The following is a 20368-nucleotide window of genomic DNA, read 5'->3' as shown; positions in this document are numbered from 1 at the left end:
ACATGTAGATCACTTTCATCTTTACTTTAAAAAAAAGCTGCTTTAAACAAAAGAGAAAGAGAGTAATAGAGAGACAGTAATAGAGAGACAGAGAGAGATAGAGAGAGATGCAAACAGAGTGAAAGTGAGAGGAGATAAAGCTTTAGTCCGGGACTGACCTGGTTGTAGGTGTGGACGGCTCCTCCCGGCTGACCGCTGGACCGCACCGGAGGCGGCGGAGGCAGATTCTGGGGAGAGGCCGAAGAAGACGAGCCGTCGTTCAGGGGCTGGTTGCTATGGTAGCCGGCGGAGTACTGGAGGGAGCCCTCCGGGTTGGAGCCGAGCTGCAGCGAGCTCTGAGAGAGCAGTCCTGCGCGCAGAGCAAGAGCGAACCAGAGAAAGAGAGAGAGAGGGAGAAGGAGAGAGAGAGAGAGAGAGAGAGAGAGCAGTTTCAGCAAGGCAGAGTGATGCAAAGCTTCAGCCAGGCAGAACTAGCATACATAATTTATGAGAAGGGGAGGAGTGAAATAGTGAGAGACGAGAGAGCAGGAGTGTAGGGGGGGGTGAGGTTGCAAATAAGAGAGAGTTACTGAGAGCAAAGGGAAAAGGGAGGAGGGTGAAGTAGAAAAAGGCAAGTGAGCACAAAATGGAGAAAAGCAAAGGAAACAAGTATCTGTATCAGATGTGCACACGTCCAAAGCATCCTGGAAGGTGAGGTTTTTAATGATGCACTCTGTAATTTTAGACATATTTTCATATAGCATCACTCATCGTAAAAAAAAAGAGCTGCAAAAATAGCTGCACTTAGAAGGAAGTGTCAGATTGCAATGTTATTCAGAAGGAAGATAAACATCAGGAAACAGGAACAATATGTGATGAAAAAATAAGATAAAAAAGAATGGTATGGGCTACTCATGGCCGTATTATTGAGTGACATACAGCTCTGGAAAAAAAGAAGAGTTTCTATGATTTTACCAAATTTAAAACCTCTGGAATATAATCAAGAGGAAGTTGGATGATCACAAGCCATCAAACCAAACTGAACTGCTTGATCTTTTTGCACCAGGAGTAAAGACATAAAGTTATCTAAAAGCAGTGTGTAAGACTGGTGGAGGAGAACATGCCAAGATGCATGAAAACTGTGATTTAAAACCAGGGTTATTCCATCAAATATTGATGTCTGAACTCTTAAATCTTTATGAATATAAACTTGTTTTCTTTGCATTATCTGAGGTCTGAAAGCTCTGCATCTTTTTTGTTATTTCAGCTATTTCTCATTTTCTTCAAATAAATGCTCTAAATAACAATATTTTTATTTGGAATTTGGGAGAAATGCTGTCAGTAGTTTAAAGAATAAAACAAAATGTTCATTTTACTCAAACATATATGTATATACCTTGCTGTACAGGTTCCTAATGGTGTCTAATTATAATCTATTCCATGCAGTTCAAATGTTCCCACACAGCTACTGCAGATCTTGCTGTAAGAGCGCAGTGTTGATAGTGCATCCAACAAAATCCCACAAATTTTCAATCAGGGATAGGTCTGGTCTGGTCTGGTCTGGTTTAGTATGTGAGCAAGCATTGTCCTGTTGAAATAGTGCACCAGAGACACTTTACAAAAGTTAGGGCCATTGTTTGCAGGGCCTCATTAATATAGTGTTGGGCTGTAAGACCAAAGGTGATTTGGCATTTTATGAATCTGCACCCCAAACCATGACATTATCAAATCATTGACCTTGCTACTGATCACAATGCCTCCACAGATGGATCCATTGGTCATCTCCACCGAGACAAAGGAATAGGTCGTTATAGAACAGATAATGACGATAATTATGAGTATATTTTAGTATGAACGGATAATCATAGACAATGAAGTAATGTCAGAAAATATATATAAATAATTGGCCTCACTATCTTTAGGTTTGTGGGTAGGATGGTCCTCCTCTCCCCATGTCACTCAGAGTCCTCATGATTTGAAGGAGGCATGTGCAAGGCCTCATTAACCAAGCCTACACCCAACAACTAGTGGTGTCTGTCAGGTGTCTTCATTTTTAGCTTCCCTAAAATCTCTGGTAAACGCCCCTGCTAAACAATCCAGTTTAAGACCAAATGTATCTGGTAGCTGTCTAAACTGGTCTGTGATGGTCAAGGGGGGTTAAAACACACCATATGCTTTTAACATAGATATGTAATTAACTTTTGATTAGCATAGTGTAGGTTGCTTTTGATTAATAGGCCCAATCCCATTTCACCCTTTGGTCTAGCCCTACCCCTTTGTTTTTTTTTTTTTTTGTGCACGTCTAGGAGGAGGGTGTTCAGATTCTTGTTAGGTTGGAGGGGTAGGAGGAAGTGTTAGAGCTATATGACCCTTCAAACTGAGATTTTTCAGAGGCACATTCCAAACAGAGGGCTCTGAGAATCACTAGCAAGATGGCGGCACAAGCGTCCAAAGAAACACATAAATTTCCCACTATATTACCATATTTTAATGTGTTTTTTATCAATGTTTTTGGGCCAGTTTCTTCAAAAATAACTAGTAGTTCTTATCATTAGCTAGTTAGCAAGCTAACTTTCCCGTTCCACCTTAAATGATGGAACAGACAGCAGAGGCTGCAGAATTGAAGGTGAATTGGAAAAATAACAGAAGATACCAGTTAATAAAAGCTAATTTGTCACGTCCTTGTCCTGTCCTGTCCCTTGTCAGCCTCCATGTTCCCTTACTTTGTTTGTTTTTAAAGCTGTGTCCTCAGTTCTGCATACCTGACACAATTTCAGTCCCCCGTCACATTAAAATTAAGAAATGGACAATAGTATTTAATTGCTGCACCACCTGCCCCCTTTCTGAAGACATACGATAAAGCCCTAAAGATTACTTATTAACCAGCAGCTACGTTGCTGAACTTTAGCTCTCCACTGCTTTATATCTGTACCGATTGAACGAAGGGTTGTATCAGTTCTTGGGGGGGAGGAGTTCAGTCTTGAAAACAATTATACTTGAAAACAAAGGATAGGAGTAGGGGTGAAACGATTACTTGAGTAATTCGAGTTACTCGATTAAAAAATTAATTGATTAATTTTCTGTGCCTCGAGTAATTGTTTAATCAATTTTAAAATGCAGAGCGTGGAATTTAGCACAGACTTTTAATGTGAAATAGCGCGCTTAGCGTTACGTCACCCACGCACAGGAAGCAGGTGGAGGAGGTGGAGGTTTTTGAAGCGGTGAGCAATTAATTTTAACTTATAGCAAATCAGTGAGATTAACATTAATGTACCTTAATATCACACCGACAGCGCTGATTACTAGGAATATTGTCTAATGTGTGTGTTTTGTTTATCACAAGTTCTTAATACAAGACTTAATACAGGCTTTATGTAATCAGTAAACACAGCACTGTGGAGTTTATAAGTTACTCTGGCTGGAATGCACGGCCATGAACTTACTGTATTGTCATTTAGTTAACATGCACAACATAAAGCCAATGTTTATGCCTTTATTATTGATTAATGCTCTATATTTAAATCCTACGTTAAAATAATTAAATTTATTTTATCAAATTATTAATTATTAAAATATTACTTGTGGTATTTATGTCAATTTTGTGTTTTATTTATTTCTATTTGCGTTTGCAATGTGGAAATGTATGCTGTGAATTTAAAAATTGGACATTCATTATTAAGTTATTGTTAAGATTGCGCTTGCTTTGTTTTGTTTGTTTGTTTAATGGAAAGAGATTTGTATTTGCTTTATTTTGAACATCTGCTGGTTTCACTTCAGGAAACAGCCCTTTTTACATCGACAGAACTTACCCACACGGTTACATAGCAACCACATGCGCCTTCATGTCTTCATGTCAAAGATGTAGAGTCTAATTGTTTGAGTGTAGGAAATCTGATCTCAGATCAGCATTAATGAGCATCTGCTACTGCAGCGCTCACACATGCACAAATGCCTCTGTGGGTGGGCATTCAGTAGCCAGAGACTCTATAGATGTGTGAACAAGACCGACTGTAAAGGTAGATCGCTGGCAGCCTGCGCGTCCGCTCCGAGCTCGCTCGCTAGATCACATCAGCACACCTTTATTTGTCAAGAGCCCCGTCAAAATTGATGGAGCTTTCAGCGCAAACATGTTGGCACTATCAGTCTCAATCAGGCAGATTAGCCTTAGACTGAAACGCTTTCTGAAAGCAATGATTGGTGTCTTTTTCATTCTGACTCTGACGCCATGGATGATACCTCTAAAAAAGTGCCAGCAGTTTTTTTTTTTGTTTGTTTTTTTTTGCGTCAAGAAAAAGGCAGTAGGGGTTGGGCAGCCATCACGCTAATCCATGGATCCTCTATCAGCTGGAAGCATCAAGCTGCTGTGGGGAGATAATAAAAGCAGACCATTGTTATTGCAAAGAAATGGACCTGCTCGCTGCATCTCCTTTACCATTGATCTGCCATGGCTGTAGCAACAAAAAGAAAACAAGCTCCCTTCCTAGGATTCCCGGGTGCTTTGTTTTCTTTTTTTCCTAGAAGTCAGCTAGCTTAAAAACATAATCAAAGACATGGAAGGAAGGACGCGAGATGCGATGAGAATCCATTTTGAAACCGGTATCGATTCAATAACAAATGTTCTATAAACATGCCAAAAGGATCAAAGAGTCTATTTATAGTGTGGCTTAGTTTGGTAGTCAAAATACTGCTGAGTTTCTCTACAACTAAACTTAAAATTGTTCTCCTTAAGTCAATTTGTCAGCTGAACAAAAAAAAAAATATTGAATTGCACCATAAACTATAGCAAACTAATTGCGTTAGCTAACTTTCAACTAACTTCAATTAAGTTTTTGGTAAAAGTTGGTCTAACTAAATAATCAGTGTTGGCAAAATGTACAAATTGTAGTTGAAGCCTAGTTAAGGCCAAGCCAATGACAACTGCACATGCTCACTCTTACTTTTTGGGTGAACAGGGTCTACTGAGCAATTCTGCAGGGGGTTTTTCACCTGATGTTGGTCTTGCTATTCCTCCCACCTCTCCCTTACCATCAGGGTGTAATCATTCTCCACAGGCTACCTTCTCTAGGGATTTATAATTGTGTTATATAATAGTTAACTGCATGGGCTCAGTGTTGTAGGCTGTAAGAGCAAATTGCTCTGTTTTGTGTTGCTGAGTGTGACTATATACTGGCTGGGTCACATTTTCAGATATGTTAGTCATACATTTTCACTTCCCAGTTATTAATTTAAATCAGCAAAATATGTCATGGACCTTATTTTACTAAAACATAAATTGAATTTTTAAGTTGGTGAGACTTAATATTTGAAGTTCTTATAATAATGAAAAATGTATTATCTGAACTAAATGTTTCTAGTTGGCACAGCTGGCAGTGGCTTTCTTTAAATCTTCAAATTTTAGGTTGGTCTCAAAACTTAAAAAAAATATATAGTGTATTATGTTGCCTTAACTAACTAACACCTCATACACCAGTGTTACTGCAGTGCTGAGAAAGACCCAGCACCCAAATAATAACAGCTGCTCTGTGGTGGTCTCTCCTGTCGGGTCCATATCATCGAAGAACAGGGTGAAAGGAGGATAATAATGTATGCAGAAAAACAGACACAGAATTAAAGTCTTTAAATTTATATAACTCTATATATAGTAGTAGAAGTATAGAAAATACTCCTGAATGCTCAATAGAACTATAAACAAGAAGATGGTCCAAATATTATGCTTGATTAAGGTATGGTTTGCCAGACTATGACAGTTTAAAGTTGTTATAAATATGAAAAATTAATTATCTGAACTAAAGGTTTCTAGTTGGCACAACTGGCAGTGGCATTCTTCAAAACATAAACATTTAAGTTGGCCTTAAAACTCAGTTTTTCTCAACTTTTTCATTTGTACCGTGTGCTTATTGGTTATTCTTATGAAGGGATTATTCTTGGACTAACAGTGAAATTGAGGTGTTTAAAAACTCCACCAGCACTGCTGTGTCTGATCCAATGGGGATAGAACTACAGTCTTTAATCATAGAACTAGACAATACTCCTGAATGCTCAGTAGAGCTACAAATAAAGAGGTGATCATAATATTATGCTTTATTAGAGTATGGTTTGAATTTCTTTGCCACAATATTGTTTTAAATAACAGTGCTTTTTAATCACATGAAATGAAAATAGGGTTTCATCACACTTTTTTTTTTTAAATAAGTATTAATACCAGCTATCAGATTTCTGGTATTGTCACATACCAGCTGTCTTTATAGGCATAAAACACTGACTACATAAATTCCCACGGCAATTTTACCAATCACATAACCATGTCTCAGCATCGGTTACTATAATGGAAGATTTCCGAGTACAAGGTGCAAAAGTCCACATCTGGCGTGGACATGCTCACATATTCATGGATGTCATACATCAAACATGACGTATAGATCACTTTACTTTAGCCAAGACATCACTGCAGCGTGGTGCTTCCTAAAGCAATCTGATCCAGAGAAATTGGCAGGATTTGCAAATTTACATAAGGCTATGTGACTGGACTGCAGGACAGTCGAAGCTTCAAGGTACAGGGCAGTCAATGCATGAGGGCTAGAGACAAGGCTAAGCAAAGGAAAATGAAATGCAGGAGGAGATCTGGCATACTAATGCTGTGTTTCCTCAAGAGCTCATGGATAACATCAGACAAACATGGCTGACCATTTATGTCAAATGAGGAATAGCCATTAGAATTAGATGTCTGCATTCCCCACAGGACTCCACAGGACCCCACAGGACTCGCAGGTCCCTTCACAATATCTTGCAATGAGGGACTATAGATTTCAATGTCATGCACCAGAAGTCTGCAAATAAACCAATCCAGTGAGTGCAGGAGTGGCACAACTTAGAAATAAAATAGTCTACATTCAATTATAATAATCTACGCAACTAACTGCACTTCGCCATGGATGCTGGGAGATAAGCTGCTTAGAGAAGGAGACTGGTAGTGGGAAAAGCTGTCTTACTTGTTATTTATCTTGTTATCATGTTATTTACTGTTTATCACTTGTTCTCAAATATATAGTGGTCATTTTAAATGTATTGCTAATTTTAATTGTTGCCCAGAAAGCACCACTTAGATACATCACTTATTTACTCCCTTACATGACTGACCACATGACATCTCTCAGACCAACACCTTTGGGATAAGCTGAAGTGATGAAGCACCATCATTTTTGGGTGAGCTGGGGCTCCATTTGTGAATAAGACGTCTATACCACTGACCTCAGTATATCTTCAGTACCTGAATGGCATCAAATCCCTGCAGCACTGATCCAGCATCTAGTGGTGAAGCCTTCTCAGAGGAGTAGAGACTGTTAAGGTAGCCAGGAAGGAGGTGGGTTGAGGGGGGGGTCCCTGTTAACATCTTCCATTCTGGATAAAGAGGTGCCTAAAGCTCTCAGACTCTGAGCATACCTCAAAAATCTCAACAATCTGATTTTCCTGGAGTTCAAACAATGTCTTCAAGTGTCCTTTGCCTGATTCGAAAATGTAGGACAGAAAAGCCGAAGGAATAATATTCATTTATACCTCTATGGTGCAGTAACGGACTGTAGCTGATATCAAAGAATGCTGCTGGATGCTATAGGATCAAGGAAATGGTCCTAGAAGGTACGGCAAGTGGAAGATACTTCAAATACACACTATGATTATTAATGATTACAGCCAGGCTCATATAGCAGACCTCATATTCCTCTAGTATTCTCATGGTACTAAGTCTTCTGTGCTAGTAGAGATGGTAATGAACGGCTACATGCATCAGATCTAACCATTTGAGCTTAAAGGAGACTGTAGTATTCATATGTGTTGGAGATAAGCTCATTCATAATGAATGGAGTTCCTGTGTGTATGTGATATAAGTGAATGAAAAAAAAATGTGTTGAGTTACAATTGAACCTGAGGTGGAATAACCCAACTGTGTGCTGTACATATCATATTGTTGGATGCTAAAGTAAATGATACATGATTGGGGTTGGCGATATGGCCCTAAAATAATATTACAAGTGTTTTTTTTTTTTTGTTTCTTTTTTGTGATAACGATATTCTTGGTTTTTAAGGTTTATTCAGCATAAATATACTTTATTTAGTGTATTCATAAACTCAGTAGAAAAAAAATCATGTTTGTCTATTTCATACACTAACTGACCACAGTTTCCCACAATATTTTTTTTATGAGCTGTGTGATTTTACTCAATATGCATAAGTAATGAAATAACCTCAAAGGAGACATATTATACCTCTTTTTACCCAAGTCAGGATCTATTCTTGTCAGTTTCAGTCCCTTTCAGAATGAGTCGTTTTAGGGCTCTGCCACTTTTACGCAAATAAGCTGTTGCTGGCCATGCCTTATATATGCTGAGTGCTTACTAAACATGAGTATTAACTTGTGCTTAATGGCTAAACACAAACTAGCTAGTTCATTATTAACTGTGAAAGAATCACAAAACCTATTGTTTGAAAGTAATTACATCTCCTTTATCTTACTTGCTACGGATAGTAGGTACAGATCCCTCCATCAGATAATGCACGCTGCTCAACTGATCTAGTGGGTGGGTGTGATGACCCCCCACCCCCACGCTGAGGATGGAATGGTTTGTCCCAGAGGTTGGACTAAGGGAGGTTAGCGTGGTGTGGGTTTTAATTGGTGGAAGCAATTAGTAAGAGTACTTAAGCTCTCTGGAGTTGAGATCTCACTCTCTCTTTTGTTTTCCCCTTCACTACCATGCCTTACATGTTCTTGTCCTGGCTTCCCCATTTTTAAACAGCTGACCAATTCTTCTTTTTAATATTTATCCCCTAGACATTTTGACTTTTTCTATTTTGGATAGTAAATAATAAAGTGTTTAATGATCAGTACTAGTTTATTGTCCTCCCTTTCTTTATGTTGCGATCCTGGAATGAGCTGGGTCGTAACAGTGGGACTCTGGTGGAGGTCGACAGGTGAGGCGCTGTGACAGAGTGGTTCTATGCAGGTTTCCTTATTGTGATTTCACAATAAGGGAGCCACAAAAATTGGCTCATAAAAGCATGACTGCATGATTCCTGACTCGTTTAACTGAAGACTGAAAAAAATATATGGATGGAGGGGCAGCCGAGACAAAATGAAAAAAACATGCAAAAAGTGAGTTTCGCTAAATATGCCCCCTTAAAAAAAATAAATAAATAAACAAATAAATGCTGTCTCATTCTAAGTACAGTGACTTCTATTCAAATATACTGCACCTCATCAAATCAATTAAACTGGACTAATCATGATCTCTGTAGTTAAATGTGCAGCTGGTCTATGTTTAAGCACATATCCATGATATCCTTCAAAGTATATTTTGCCAATGCAATTAGAATATTTATCATGATACCATCAAATATCGTCAGATTGCCCCCCTCTAACAAATCCAAGTTCTGTTGTATCTCTAACTCTCTTAAAGCAGTAAATTTACGTTTTTCATGAAGGGGACAATTTTAAAAAGTGTTTAATGAACACAGCATGATCTAGCATTACAGCATAATATATATATATATATATATATATATATATATATATATATATATATATATATATATATTTTTTTTTTTTTTTTTATCTGGACAATTTGATAATTAGATGCTCTGCTGTCACACAAGGACCAATAGCATCCTTGACAAGTCCTTTCTTTGCCGCACGCTGGCCACTCGTTTTTTGAAGAAAGTAAGAGGAGTAATTTCCCTCCAAAAAATTAAAAAAAGAAGGAAAATGCTTTAAGATGCATATAAGGAGAGGATTCGCCAGCTTGAGCTACATTGGAAACATCTCTTCCATTAGATACGTCCACAAAAGCAGCGGCTATTTCATCTTGATTCCCTCTGAGAGATGAATTATTGAGAGCCACTCTGCCCTCAGCAGAAAAGCCCAAACGTCAGAGTTCTCTGCTTTTCAGACCCATCACACAAACGTATTTACTCTCCTAGAAATGATTCATAGTCCTCCTGGAACATTCTAGAGCTGTGTGAGCTGCTTTGATTCACATTCACTGCAAGCATTGGTACCTTGGGAAGCACAATCAAAACTGGTCAAATTAAATTGGATTTGAAAAAAAAAAACATATTTTTTTCTCTCGCTACGGCCTTGACAGATTATGCAAGGTCAATAACGTATTCTGAATCACATGTACAACATGCTGACGAAACCTAGTGCCTAGTGCTGGTGAAACAATCTAATTTAACTTAATACAAAAATATTTGCTATATTTGGACATTAATTCTCGGTAACTCTTTACTTGGATGGTGCATTGTTGATGCCCCGTAGATGCTCAACTAATATTCAACTAATTGTAGATTAAATGCAACTAAATTCTAAGTTGAATAAAAATGAATCTCTATTGAATGTAACCTTACACTTACTGTAAGCCTAACTCTGACCCTATACCCTGTACCCTAAAATTAATTTTTAGGAGTTAGGTTAAGGGTTATATCTAAGTTTAAGGCTAATTGTAAGGTTAGGATGAGGCTTGAGGGTTAGATTCTATTGAGAATTATTTGAATATAATAGACATTCGGTTAAATGTTAGTTGGATGTTAGGTGAGCATCTGTAAGGCATTTATAATGAACCATGTAAATAAAGTGATACAAATTTATTTGGGAAATCTAAAGTCAATTTCTGTGACAATGATGTTTGAGAGTGCATATATCATTCCATTTTAAATGATAGATACCAATTAGAAAAAAAACTACTCTATAAAAAAAATCAGCTTTTTAATAGAGCAGTTTAATAATACTGCTTCAAGAGATACTTTAAAAGTGCAGCAGTTCTTTCCTAATTGGTATCTATTAATCCGGGGCGGTATGGCCAAACATTTATACCACAGTATTTTTATTATTATTATTAAAAATGAAAAATTGATTTTTGTATAGGTTTGTGACTTACGGTACTGAGTATATACTGAATAATATAAAACACTAAGGCATTAAATTAGGCTTTGATAGCTATTGGTTTTACTTTGTCCCACAAAATTACACAATATATGAAGGAATCAGATTTCAATAGCAGAAAAATAATAGACCTTAAAAAATATACGCAAACAACTTTAACATGGCTTCCTTTACAAAGGATAAAAAGAGCTTAAACAGATATTTTTTCCAAAGCTCTACTGCACAAGTTAGAAGTTTAATGTCAATTTAAAATATGTTACAATATTAGATGCATTGCAGTATTAAAATCAGCCACAATTCTCTTCTTTCTATAGTTAACAAATACATTCAGTGCAGTGTGCATTAAAATTATACTTCAAGCTACAGTATTAATTTATTTTATTATTTAAAAGGGCTATAAATACTTTTTATTTTACTTAAATAAAAACACTCAAATGATGAGGAACAGCAGCAGAAACTCTGTTGCAGTGCTGTTCTGATTTCTCTTCAGGCAGGACGACGCTAGACGTGCGTTTGACTCCACAGGGCTGGGCTTAAAGTGCGTTAGCTTGTTATGCTAACAGGCTAGTGTATCTGCTTCTTTGGCGGGGCTGTTCTCCAAGGCGCTCCGCAGCGCCTCTAGCGGTATGGAGGTATTTGAAAAAAGCATAGGTTCTAATTTTCCCTACGGTATACCCAGTACTAGTATCTATCATTTATAATGTAATGATGTACGCCCTCTGTATGTTCATTAATACAACCATGGACATGAGTTGCCATTTCAAGTTGACCTTTATATATTTTGAACTTTTATACTTTAACTTTGAAGTATTGTATTATTACATCTCATAACTTCAAGTACTATAGCTGTAGTGTCGAGGATCTACAGGAAGGTTCAGGTTGCCATATTTGTATTTCTGAGAACATTTAATTCCAATGCAAATTGTTATCTCACCGATCATTTGAAAGCATACAGCAGTACATAATTTCATCTTTAGGTTTAAATCAGAATGAACTAGAAATAAGAAATGACTTGCCCTATTCAAAATGCACTGTCAGTTCTTCACTGATCAAATGAGTGATTAGAAATAAGCCATATAATCATAACCCATGTGGCATGAAAATTGCCTAAATGTAGAAAAAGCGTCCAAGTTCTTCTATCTTTGCCTTGTAATTGGCTGATGTAGAACCAGTGCCAACATTCCCAGCTCTTTCAGAATATGGTTTAGATGAGTATGTTAAAATATGATAAGAGACCACGCTATTAAAATGGCCCGGTGTGCTTTAACGTGCCCTCAGGGCTCCATTATTATTGCTATTTGTCCATTTCAGAAACATCTCCAGATATAGACGGCCCATCCACACATAACAGCAAGTAATGGCGATGCCTCAAACAGCATGTATGCGGGATGAATCAGGACAATTTTCCAAATATAATTCAATCACTGCCTCTTGACTTTTTCCGAAGCTACAAAATGTGCACTCAGTGGGCCCATTTCATGCTCACAGCATTGTGGGTAATAGCGCAGAACCCCCAGTGACTTTTACAGAAACTCAAATAGACTTAAAATGGCATTAAAGTACTTTTTAGGAAAAAAAAAAAAGATTATCTTTCTCTACTAATACGACATCCTAAAATAAGCCCCCTTCTGTCACCATAATTCACATTATAATTCATTCATTAATCAGAAGAAAAGTTCACAGACAAATATCACAGGTCCTGGATCACCAGGCAATTTACAACCACATCTCTGCCAAGGGCTTTTTAAAGTGAAACTGTCCAAATTGAGTAGTTTTGAGTGCATAAGCTCCTGCTGTGAACTGAACTAATTAAATTATTATTATTTTTTTTTCATTATTATTATTTAACTATTTTTCTAAAGTCATTTTATTTCCATTGGATCACATTCTGCCCATTCTGACTGACATTGTACTGATGGAGGTGATGTAATCCAGACAGCACAGTACACACTATGCTATGAATATAGTAAAGACTGAACCTAGGACTGTTTAATGTGAAAGTTCTGTGAACTGCATGGCTTTCAAAAATCTTAGCATGCTTCTACATCCACTTGCAATAAGACAGTTGCTTGGTTTTTGACTTACAAAGCTTTCAAAAGTTTCAAAAACTTAATTACAGACTTTATCCAAAAAAGTTTTACCATAGTTAAGCTCTTTATCCATAGTTACCATAATTAGGAACTGTTGCTAGGTGAAGCAAAATGAAAATAAAACAAACAAAAATAAATAAATAAATGACACCAATGCCCAAAAAATAATTAGAGGGTTTATTTGCAAAACAGAAGCTACTGTATTTTTATCCTTTTGTTTTTAGAATAATAAGGCACTGAAATTGCACACACGACATCTAAGTGTAATAAAGTGCTTCATTCTGCAGCTATTTCTGCTGAGACGATTGTGTTTATTACAATTAATATGTAACAACTAATAACATCAACTGTTATGAAAGAATAGGTCAAATAAGGCTTTTAAATAAAACCTTTCAATTTAATACTGTTAATATTCACAACAAACAACACTTCTGCCAAGCAGTGTAGTTTAATAACGATAAGCTTTGTTTGTGAGGCAACTTATTGGTCAATTTAATGAACAATAATTTGGCTTATAGGACCAATCATCATTTTTTACATTGCAATAATAAACTAAAAAATCTAAATCTAAATGTGTGTAGTGCATGTAGTGAATAGTACCTATACTGCCAGAGTTTACTAGATTAGATCACCAGATCAGACAGAATCTATGACAAGAATTGTGTAGAATTAAGTATGCAGACATAGCTGTCCATCAGCGGTTCACTTCAGTAACTTACCTACCTAAACACTGTCTTGAAAGTAAAATCTTATTTGCACACACTTGACCACTAACTACAAATATATTCATGATTTTTTTCACATTTACTGCCCGAGGTTTCAGTGTACAGCAGCATTAGCCAGTAACTATATATATATTTTTTGACAATTGTCACCGTCTGCAGTTGAGGAGTAGAATTATTATTGTTTTGTTTTATATAATTAAATCATGCTATTGTGTTTGCATATGGTGACAATGCATTTTGTGACAAGCTGAAATGTATGGTACCAGATTTTGCAGAAATACTGTATGATTTGGGTTACGTGGCATTAAATACAGTTTTCACAAGATGTCTTGCGCACACACAACCAAAGTTACATAGTGCAGTTAGCAACATTTTTCGTTCTCAAGCGGCAACAACAATGTTATTCTGATTAAATATTATTAATGCAGGCTATTGAATTTATATTTTATTTCATTTGACTTGTATACCCATTTTAATCATTTCTTCAAGCTTATTTGCTATTGTGTATTACTATGGGAACTAAGAACTGTATTTTATTTCCGATAAAAATATTTACACATAAGCCCACTCAGTAGCTTATGAAACTAGTTTGCTAGTTCGGAAAATTGCAATCAGCTTGTGATTAAGGAGACTGAAGAGATGAAGTGAGGGAAAAGAATCTTTTGGGATGGACTTAAGGCAGCTATGACTTGACATATTATATGGAATCCTGGAAAAAGAGATGTAAGGGAGATAAAGGGAGGAGATGAGTGGGTATTGGAGAATTTTGAAGACACGTGAACATGACATGAACATGTTTAAGAGGTTGGGATCATATTTTTAAAGAATGTTCAATAAAAATGCAGGGATTCAGAAATGTTGCTCCTCCTCCAAAAATTGCATTATCTACATCAAACTACTTATTTCATGGCATTCTAACGACCATCATAAACATGCCCAAGCTATTCTTGACATATAGTGTTTGAAGACACTTCTGTAATTGCTCTGATTGCAGTGCTAGACAATGGTAAAGGCGGAAAATGGAAAGATTAAAGATTTCACCATTATTGGCAACACTCTGCAACAGTGAATTTGAATTCTTCTTCTTAAGAGCTGCTGCTAAATGGAAGCAGCAAGATTCAGAGCTCAACTGATGGAAGTATATCATACACAGCATCTTTAAATAAACAGTGGATCATAATAGCTCATATAAATTCCTCATATGAAGTCATTCACAGCATAGAAGCCAATATCAGCCATTCAGCTACTTGACTGAATGAGTCAAAGTTACTCACGGTCACTTGTGCTGTATTCTTGGTGGTCCAGTATTCCGGACTCCTGCAGGGATCTGATGCACGAGTCAACAAGCTCCAGCCCAGTGTTCAGTTCCTCCTCGATGTCTTTCTGTCCATCTGCAGGGCAGAGAGAGACGAGAGAGCGAGGATTAGCCACTCTAGCTAAACCAACAGGTCAGACTGAGACAATGCACATCCCAACAAACACTGTCTGTGGATCTAGACTCACACAGACCTGAACTAACAGTGGAGTCGGCTAGAGGTGATGACTGTATGAATATAAGATATTGTGATGCTGATGGAATGCATCACCGATTAAATAATCAAGCTAAAATACACTTGTTTTGCGGCAGGAGATCAACACAGCAGTGCCAATATTACACGTTATAGCACGAACCTCAAGTGTATAATTGCGATTATACCACAGTTCCATTATCGCTGAAAGATTTTGAGTTAAAGAGGATGAGAAAATACAATCTGTTTGGTTCTAAAAACTCCTCAAGTTAAAATTGTTCCATTGCTGCTCTGTTTGTAACTGCGTTGTTTGGCTTGTAAGCGCTGCATTGTTGCTAGGTTACCTGTATGTGCCAGAGTAATGCATGGAGAGCTTCGGTTACAGTGCATTACCGGCTGATAACGTCACTCATAGAACGCCTCTCAGCCAATCACATTGCTGGGTTGTAACTGTGGTATAATAACACAGATCTAGATCATTAGGCAGAGTGATTGTATCTTTAAAATTGATTTTAAATGGTTAATATTGGTGTGGATTAATATCACAATTTTAAATCATGAAAATTCTGGGCCATCCAACAACATCAGATTATTTATTTATTTTTATTTTTTTTCAGATTTCAGATTTTTGTATCAGTAGATTTTATAAATAACATTTTCTTAAGAATATTGGGTGCTTAAAGACCATTTTTGCATTTATAAAAAAATAATAATAAAAATCATGCATGTGGACACAAACATACATGGATACAGAAAAAGGTTAGTTCCAGCCTTGGAACACATTTTAAGACCCTTTTTTTAGGGTTCTAAACTGAATTCTGATTTTTGTTTAATATAATATATTGTAATGTATTAAAAGCTGTTCACCTGACAATGTCTTTAATCCTATTCTGTTGAATCCAGATTAAGGATTAAAGCTGGATTTAAAACATTAAAACTCATATTTCTCCTCGAGCTTTACGTTTCCCTTTTTTCCACAGACCTAATTACTCATAATTGCTTCTGATTACTACTTGCAGAGAAAGTTTCTTAAGGTTAAAGGCATTTTAATGACACGAAGGTTGTCTAAAAGTTTCACAAGTCTGGATTTTTTTTTCACTGCTGCAGTGCCCTGTTAATATTCACCTGTCAGACCTCTGAAATGTCACATTATCAATCATAAGCAGCGTTTAATATGTTTCAAATTAAACCCCCTCACTTCCCCGAGGGGCAGATGGCCCCGGGTGAAAGAGGCTTTATTCACATTACAAATAATTTTTATTGCATAATAGTCTGTGTGGTGCTCCAGCTATTAGAACTGATAGCTGGAGGAGTTTGATGTGTTTAGGAGAAATTAGAAAGTGAAGAGGTGATGAAATTTAAGGTGATGGACAGTTTATTCACAATGAATTAAAATAAAAGATAGTAAAAATCACCTTCAGTATTCCAGCGAAGATGTTCATCCTGTGAACTGCAAGAAAAAAAAACAGGGAATTTTAAGTAAATTAACAACAGCAACAGCTAGTAGAAGAAGAAGAAGATGAAAAAATTCTTTTAACCAATCACAAACACAGACATATTAAACACTTCAGAAGGAAAAGATTATTGTCCTAATTTTCATAACTAATTATAACTAATAAACAACAAAAATATCCAATACATGAAAACAAACAAAACTAATACAATGTATATTAAAGTACTATAAATCATAAAGTACTCCAACGAATCAGGAGCCCATAATCTGTGATGATACACAGCTCTGGAAAAAAAGCTGCTTGAATTTTTGCACCAGGAGTGGAATAAAGTTATCCAAAAGCAGTGTGTAAGACTGGTGGAGGAGAACATGCCGAGATGCATGAAAACTGTGATTAAAAACTGGAGTTATTGGACCAAATATTAATTTCTGAACTCTTCTGAAAACTTTATGAATATGAACTTGTTTTATTTGCATTATTTGAGATCTGAAAGCTCTGCATCTTTTTTTTTGTTATTTCAGCCATTTCTCATGTTCTGCAAATAAATGCTCTAAATGACAATATTTTTATTTGGGATTTGGGAGAAATGTTGTCTGTAGTTTATAGAATAAAACAACAATGTTCATTTTACTCAAACATCTACCTTTAAACAGCAAAATCAGAGCTGTATTTAAAGTCAGTTTGCCAGCCTCAATTTTGACCACCACTATTCAGCTATTCAAATATTAGGCATTCTGCATAATAATTAACGCTACCAAACTGAAGGAGACTCAAAGCTTTTATAATTTGCCCTTAAACTAATTAAAATGTGCCATGACAGCATGTCTACACTGCCCATAATCACATGGGTCAGCATGAAGAAGTGGAGAAGTATGTGACTCATTAAAAGAAGCTGAATGTTGTCTTTATTGGATTTGTTGGATGCGGTTCTAAATTCTGAGTGAGTGTGAACACAAATTCAGAACACAATTTGGATTAGTAAACAACTGACTGATTGATAATGTTTTTTTTTTTTATTCCCATTAGAGTGTGCAGTATATTAATATTTACAAACTGTCTCATTTAAAAATGCTGCTTTGTGACATAAACAAAATGAGAATCCACACATATATTTGGCTTCTGCAAAACTGCTGTTTACATATCAAACAAACACCACAACAGAACTGAAAACTGAAATAATGTTGACAACACTTTTGAATGACTTCATTCTCACAGATGAGTTTTTATCATTTATTATTTGAACAAATCAGAGTAGAATGTAATATTATTCTACAGCTTCTAATTCAGTAAACTATTGGAAAATATGAAAGCATCCTACACTGAAAAGCCAAAAGTCATGGGATATTAATGTGCAAAGTGATTATGAAGTGTTACCACAGTGGATGGCTTGAGAACGCCCATATCTGTATATGTTGTGAGGTGCTATCTTGTGAATAAAGTTGAACACTGACCAGATTGCTCATAGAAGGATTGATAGTAGGTGCCAGATAAAGGGAACTTTCCACTTCTGAAGTTGTACAGGAATTTAACATTTCTCGATCCACCGTGTAATGTGCACACTGGGAATACATAATAGAAGGCATTACCACCCAGAGTGGACAGTGCACTGTGGGTAATGATTATGACAGTTTGTGACATTCACACAGGTCAGTGCTCTTACTGTTCTTACTGTAGCTTCCATAGGACACAATATTAGTTCCATGTCCCAGGAAATTTGGCATGACAATGCACAGTTGCAAGAAAAAGTATTTGAACCCTTTGGGATTACTTAGATTTCTGCATAATTCGAGGCATGATTCACATCAAGCAATGTTTCTTAAGAACAGCAAACTCAAAACTGATGTGTTTTTTATAGGTCAGGGCAACTTTAACCTACACATCCAATCTCATCACATCCTGACACCAATTAGCTCTTAGAAAAGTCATTAGCCTAGGGGTTTACATCCCCCCTTTACTGTGAATGTTAACATGTTGTGTTCAATAAAACCATGCAAATATATATATATATATATCTATATATATATATATATATATATATATATATATATATATATATATATATATATATATATATATATACATATCATTTTTGTGTGTGGTATTAGTTTAGGAAACTGTGTTTGTCTATTGTTGGGACTTAGATGAAGATCAGAACACATATTTAATGACCAATTTATGCAGAAATTCAAGTAATCCCAAAGGGTTCACATATTTTTCTTGTAAATGTATTAGACCAGTAGTTCTCAAACTTTTAAAGCAATGTACCACCCATGATCCAACCAAAACATTGAAGTACCACATTCTGAGACTACTGTGTGAGCCTTTCCCTCTGTACAAGCTGCAAATTATTGATTATTCTTTCTTGTAAATGTAATTTAACAACTGAGAGATGCTGGAGTCTACATGGTACCTTTTTGAACTTTATGCTATTTTCTTTTATTTATTATTACTAATACAGAATATATTGTGAATGGTGGAGTTCCACAGGGTTCACTTGTAGGGCCTATGAAACTGTGTAAAGGACTGAAACTGAGATGTAAGCTTACATATAGCGTCTACCAAGTTAACCAGGTTAAATACTAAACACAAACAATCATTAACCATTATTTTTGTGCAGGCATTAACTTTTCAGAGATCACCCTGAAATGCTTTGCGTACCACCAGTGGTACACACACCACAGTTTGAGAACCACTGTAGTAGACTCATGTTGGATATGCACATGGAATTGGAACAAAATGAGTCTCTATGTGAATGTTAGGGGTGTGCCATTATTCTATCGCAAGCAATAATATCGCCAACATTTTTAAATATCGTGAACGATATTGTACCTTAAAATATCGTGCCATATCACCCCCCACCCCTAACTATCACATCAGTTTGTCACTTTTTTTTTACTGTTTTTAGCAAAACCAAAATCACACTTCTCATTTCCTATTATATACATATATATATATACTAGAGACAGATTATATCTGTCTAGTATCATTTATTTTACTTCAGTCCTGGATATATGGAGATATTTGGAGTGCATTATTAGCATCATGACTTCTGTTGCAAATCTTGTAAAATTCTTGTATTTTTTAATATCTCAGTTAGGGATGTGCCATATCATATTGTATGCAATAAAACAATTTAGTTTTCATTTTGTTGCAGTAGTGTATTCTTGAATTAACGAAAAAGAACAGTACAACTACTGACGAATGTCTACACAATTTCTATAGGAATCGTACAGTAAATTCTGACAATAAATGCAATTCATTACAGGATCCAACACCACTATTATAGATTTCTACTGCAATATCACACAGAAGTGAAAGTATTAGATTAGTCTAGCTGTATTATACAGCATATATAGTGTCAGTCACCCTGAGCTACTCCGGTTCTTTATTGTAAGGGGAACTGTAAAGCCACTGTTCATAAAGGCCCGGAGTTCCCAGAGAAATCGATGACATGGCTCAGGTTAGCGAAACAGAAGAAGGTGGAACACACTGGAGGCTTTTTTTTCCCTCAGTATTAGAGCTCTATCCTGTAACACACCATAAACAGCGCGAGAAGGCTTACAGCGGGGTTGTGAAATTAAGCGCACCCCCACAGGCCACGCCGCATACCCACAGACAGGCCATGTGTACGGATGCAGACGACAGCGCAGGTAGGGTGTGTAAACACAGGTTAACCAAAGGA

General features: G+C 36.4%; 1 protein-coding gene across 2 annotated transcripts in view; it reads right to left on the bottom strand.

The window, feature by feature from the left end:
* Window positions 1-20368, bottom strand: part of ctnnd2a (catenin (cadherin-associated protein), delta 2a) — a 628772-nt gene that overhangs the window by 331107 nt on the left and 277297 nt on the right. For both annotated transcript variants that reach the window (XM_007252283.4, XM_022681995.2), the window contains 3 exons: window positions 16648-16682; window positions 14999-15115; window positions 159-349 (listed from right to left, as the gene is read on the bottom strand). In XM_007252283.4, the coding sequence (XP_007252345.3) occupies window positions 159-349; window positions 14999-15115; window positions 16648-16682 (343 nt within the window). The remainder of the gene's footprint in view (window positions 1-158; window positions 350-14998; window positions 15116-16647; window positions 16683-20368) is intronic.

Source organism: Astyanax mexicanus, chromosome 1, assembly GCF_023375975.1.
Source record: "Astyanax mexicanus isolate ESR-SI-001 chromosome 1, AstMex3_surface, whole genome shotgun sequence".
In the NCBI taxonomy this organism is placed as follows: domain Eukaryota; kingdom Metazoa; phylum Chordata; class Actinopteri; order Characiformes; family Acestrorhamphidae; genus Astyanax; species Astyanax mexicanus.
Note: the sequence above shows the minus strand (reverse complement) of the source record. Positions and strands in the feature narration are given on the sequence as shown.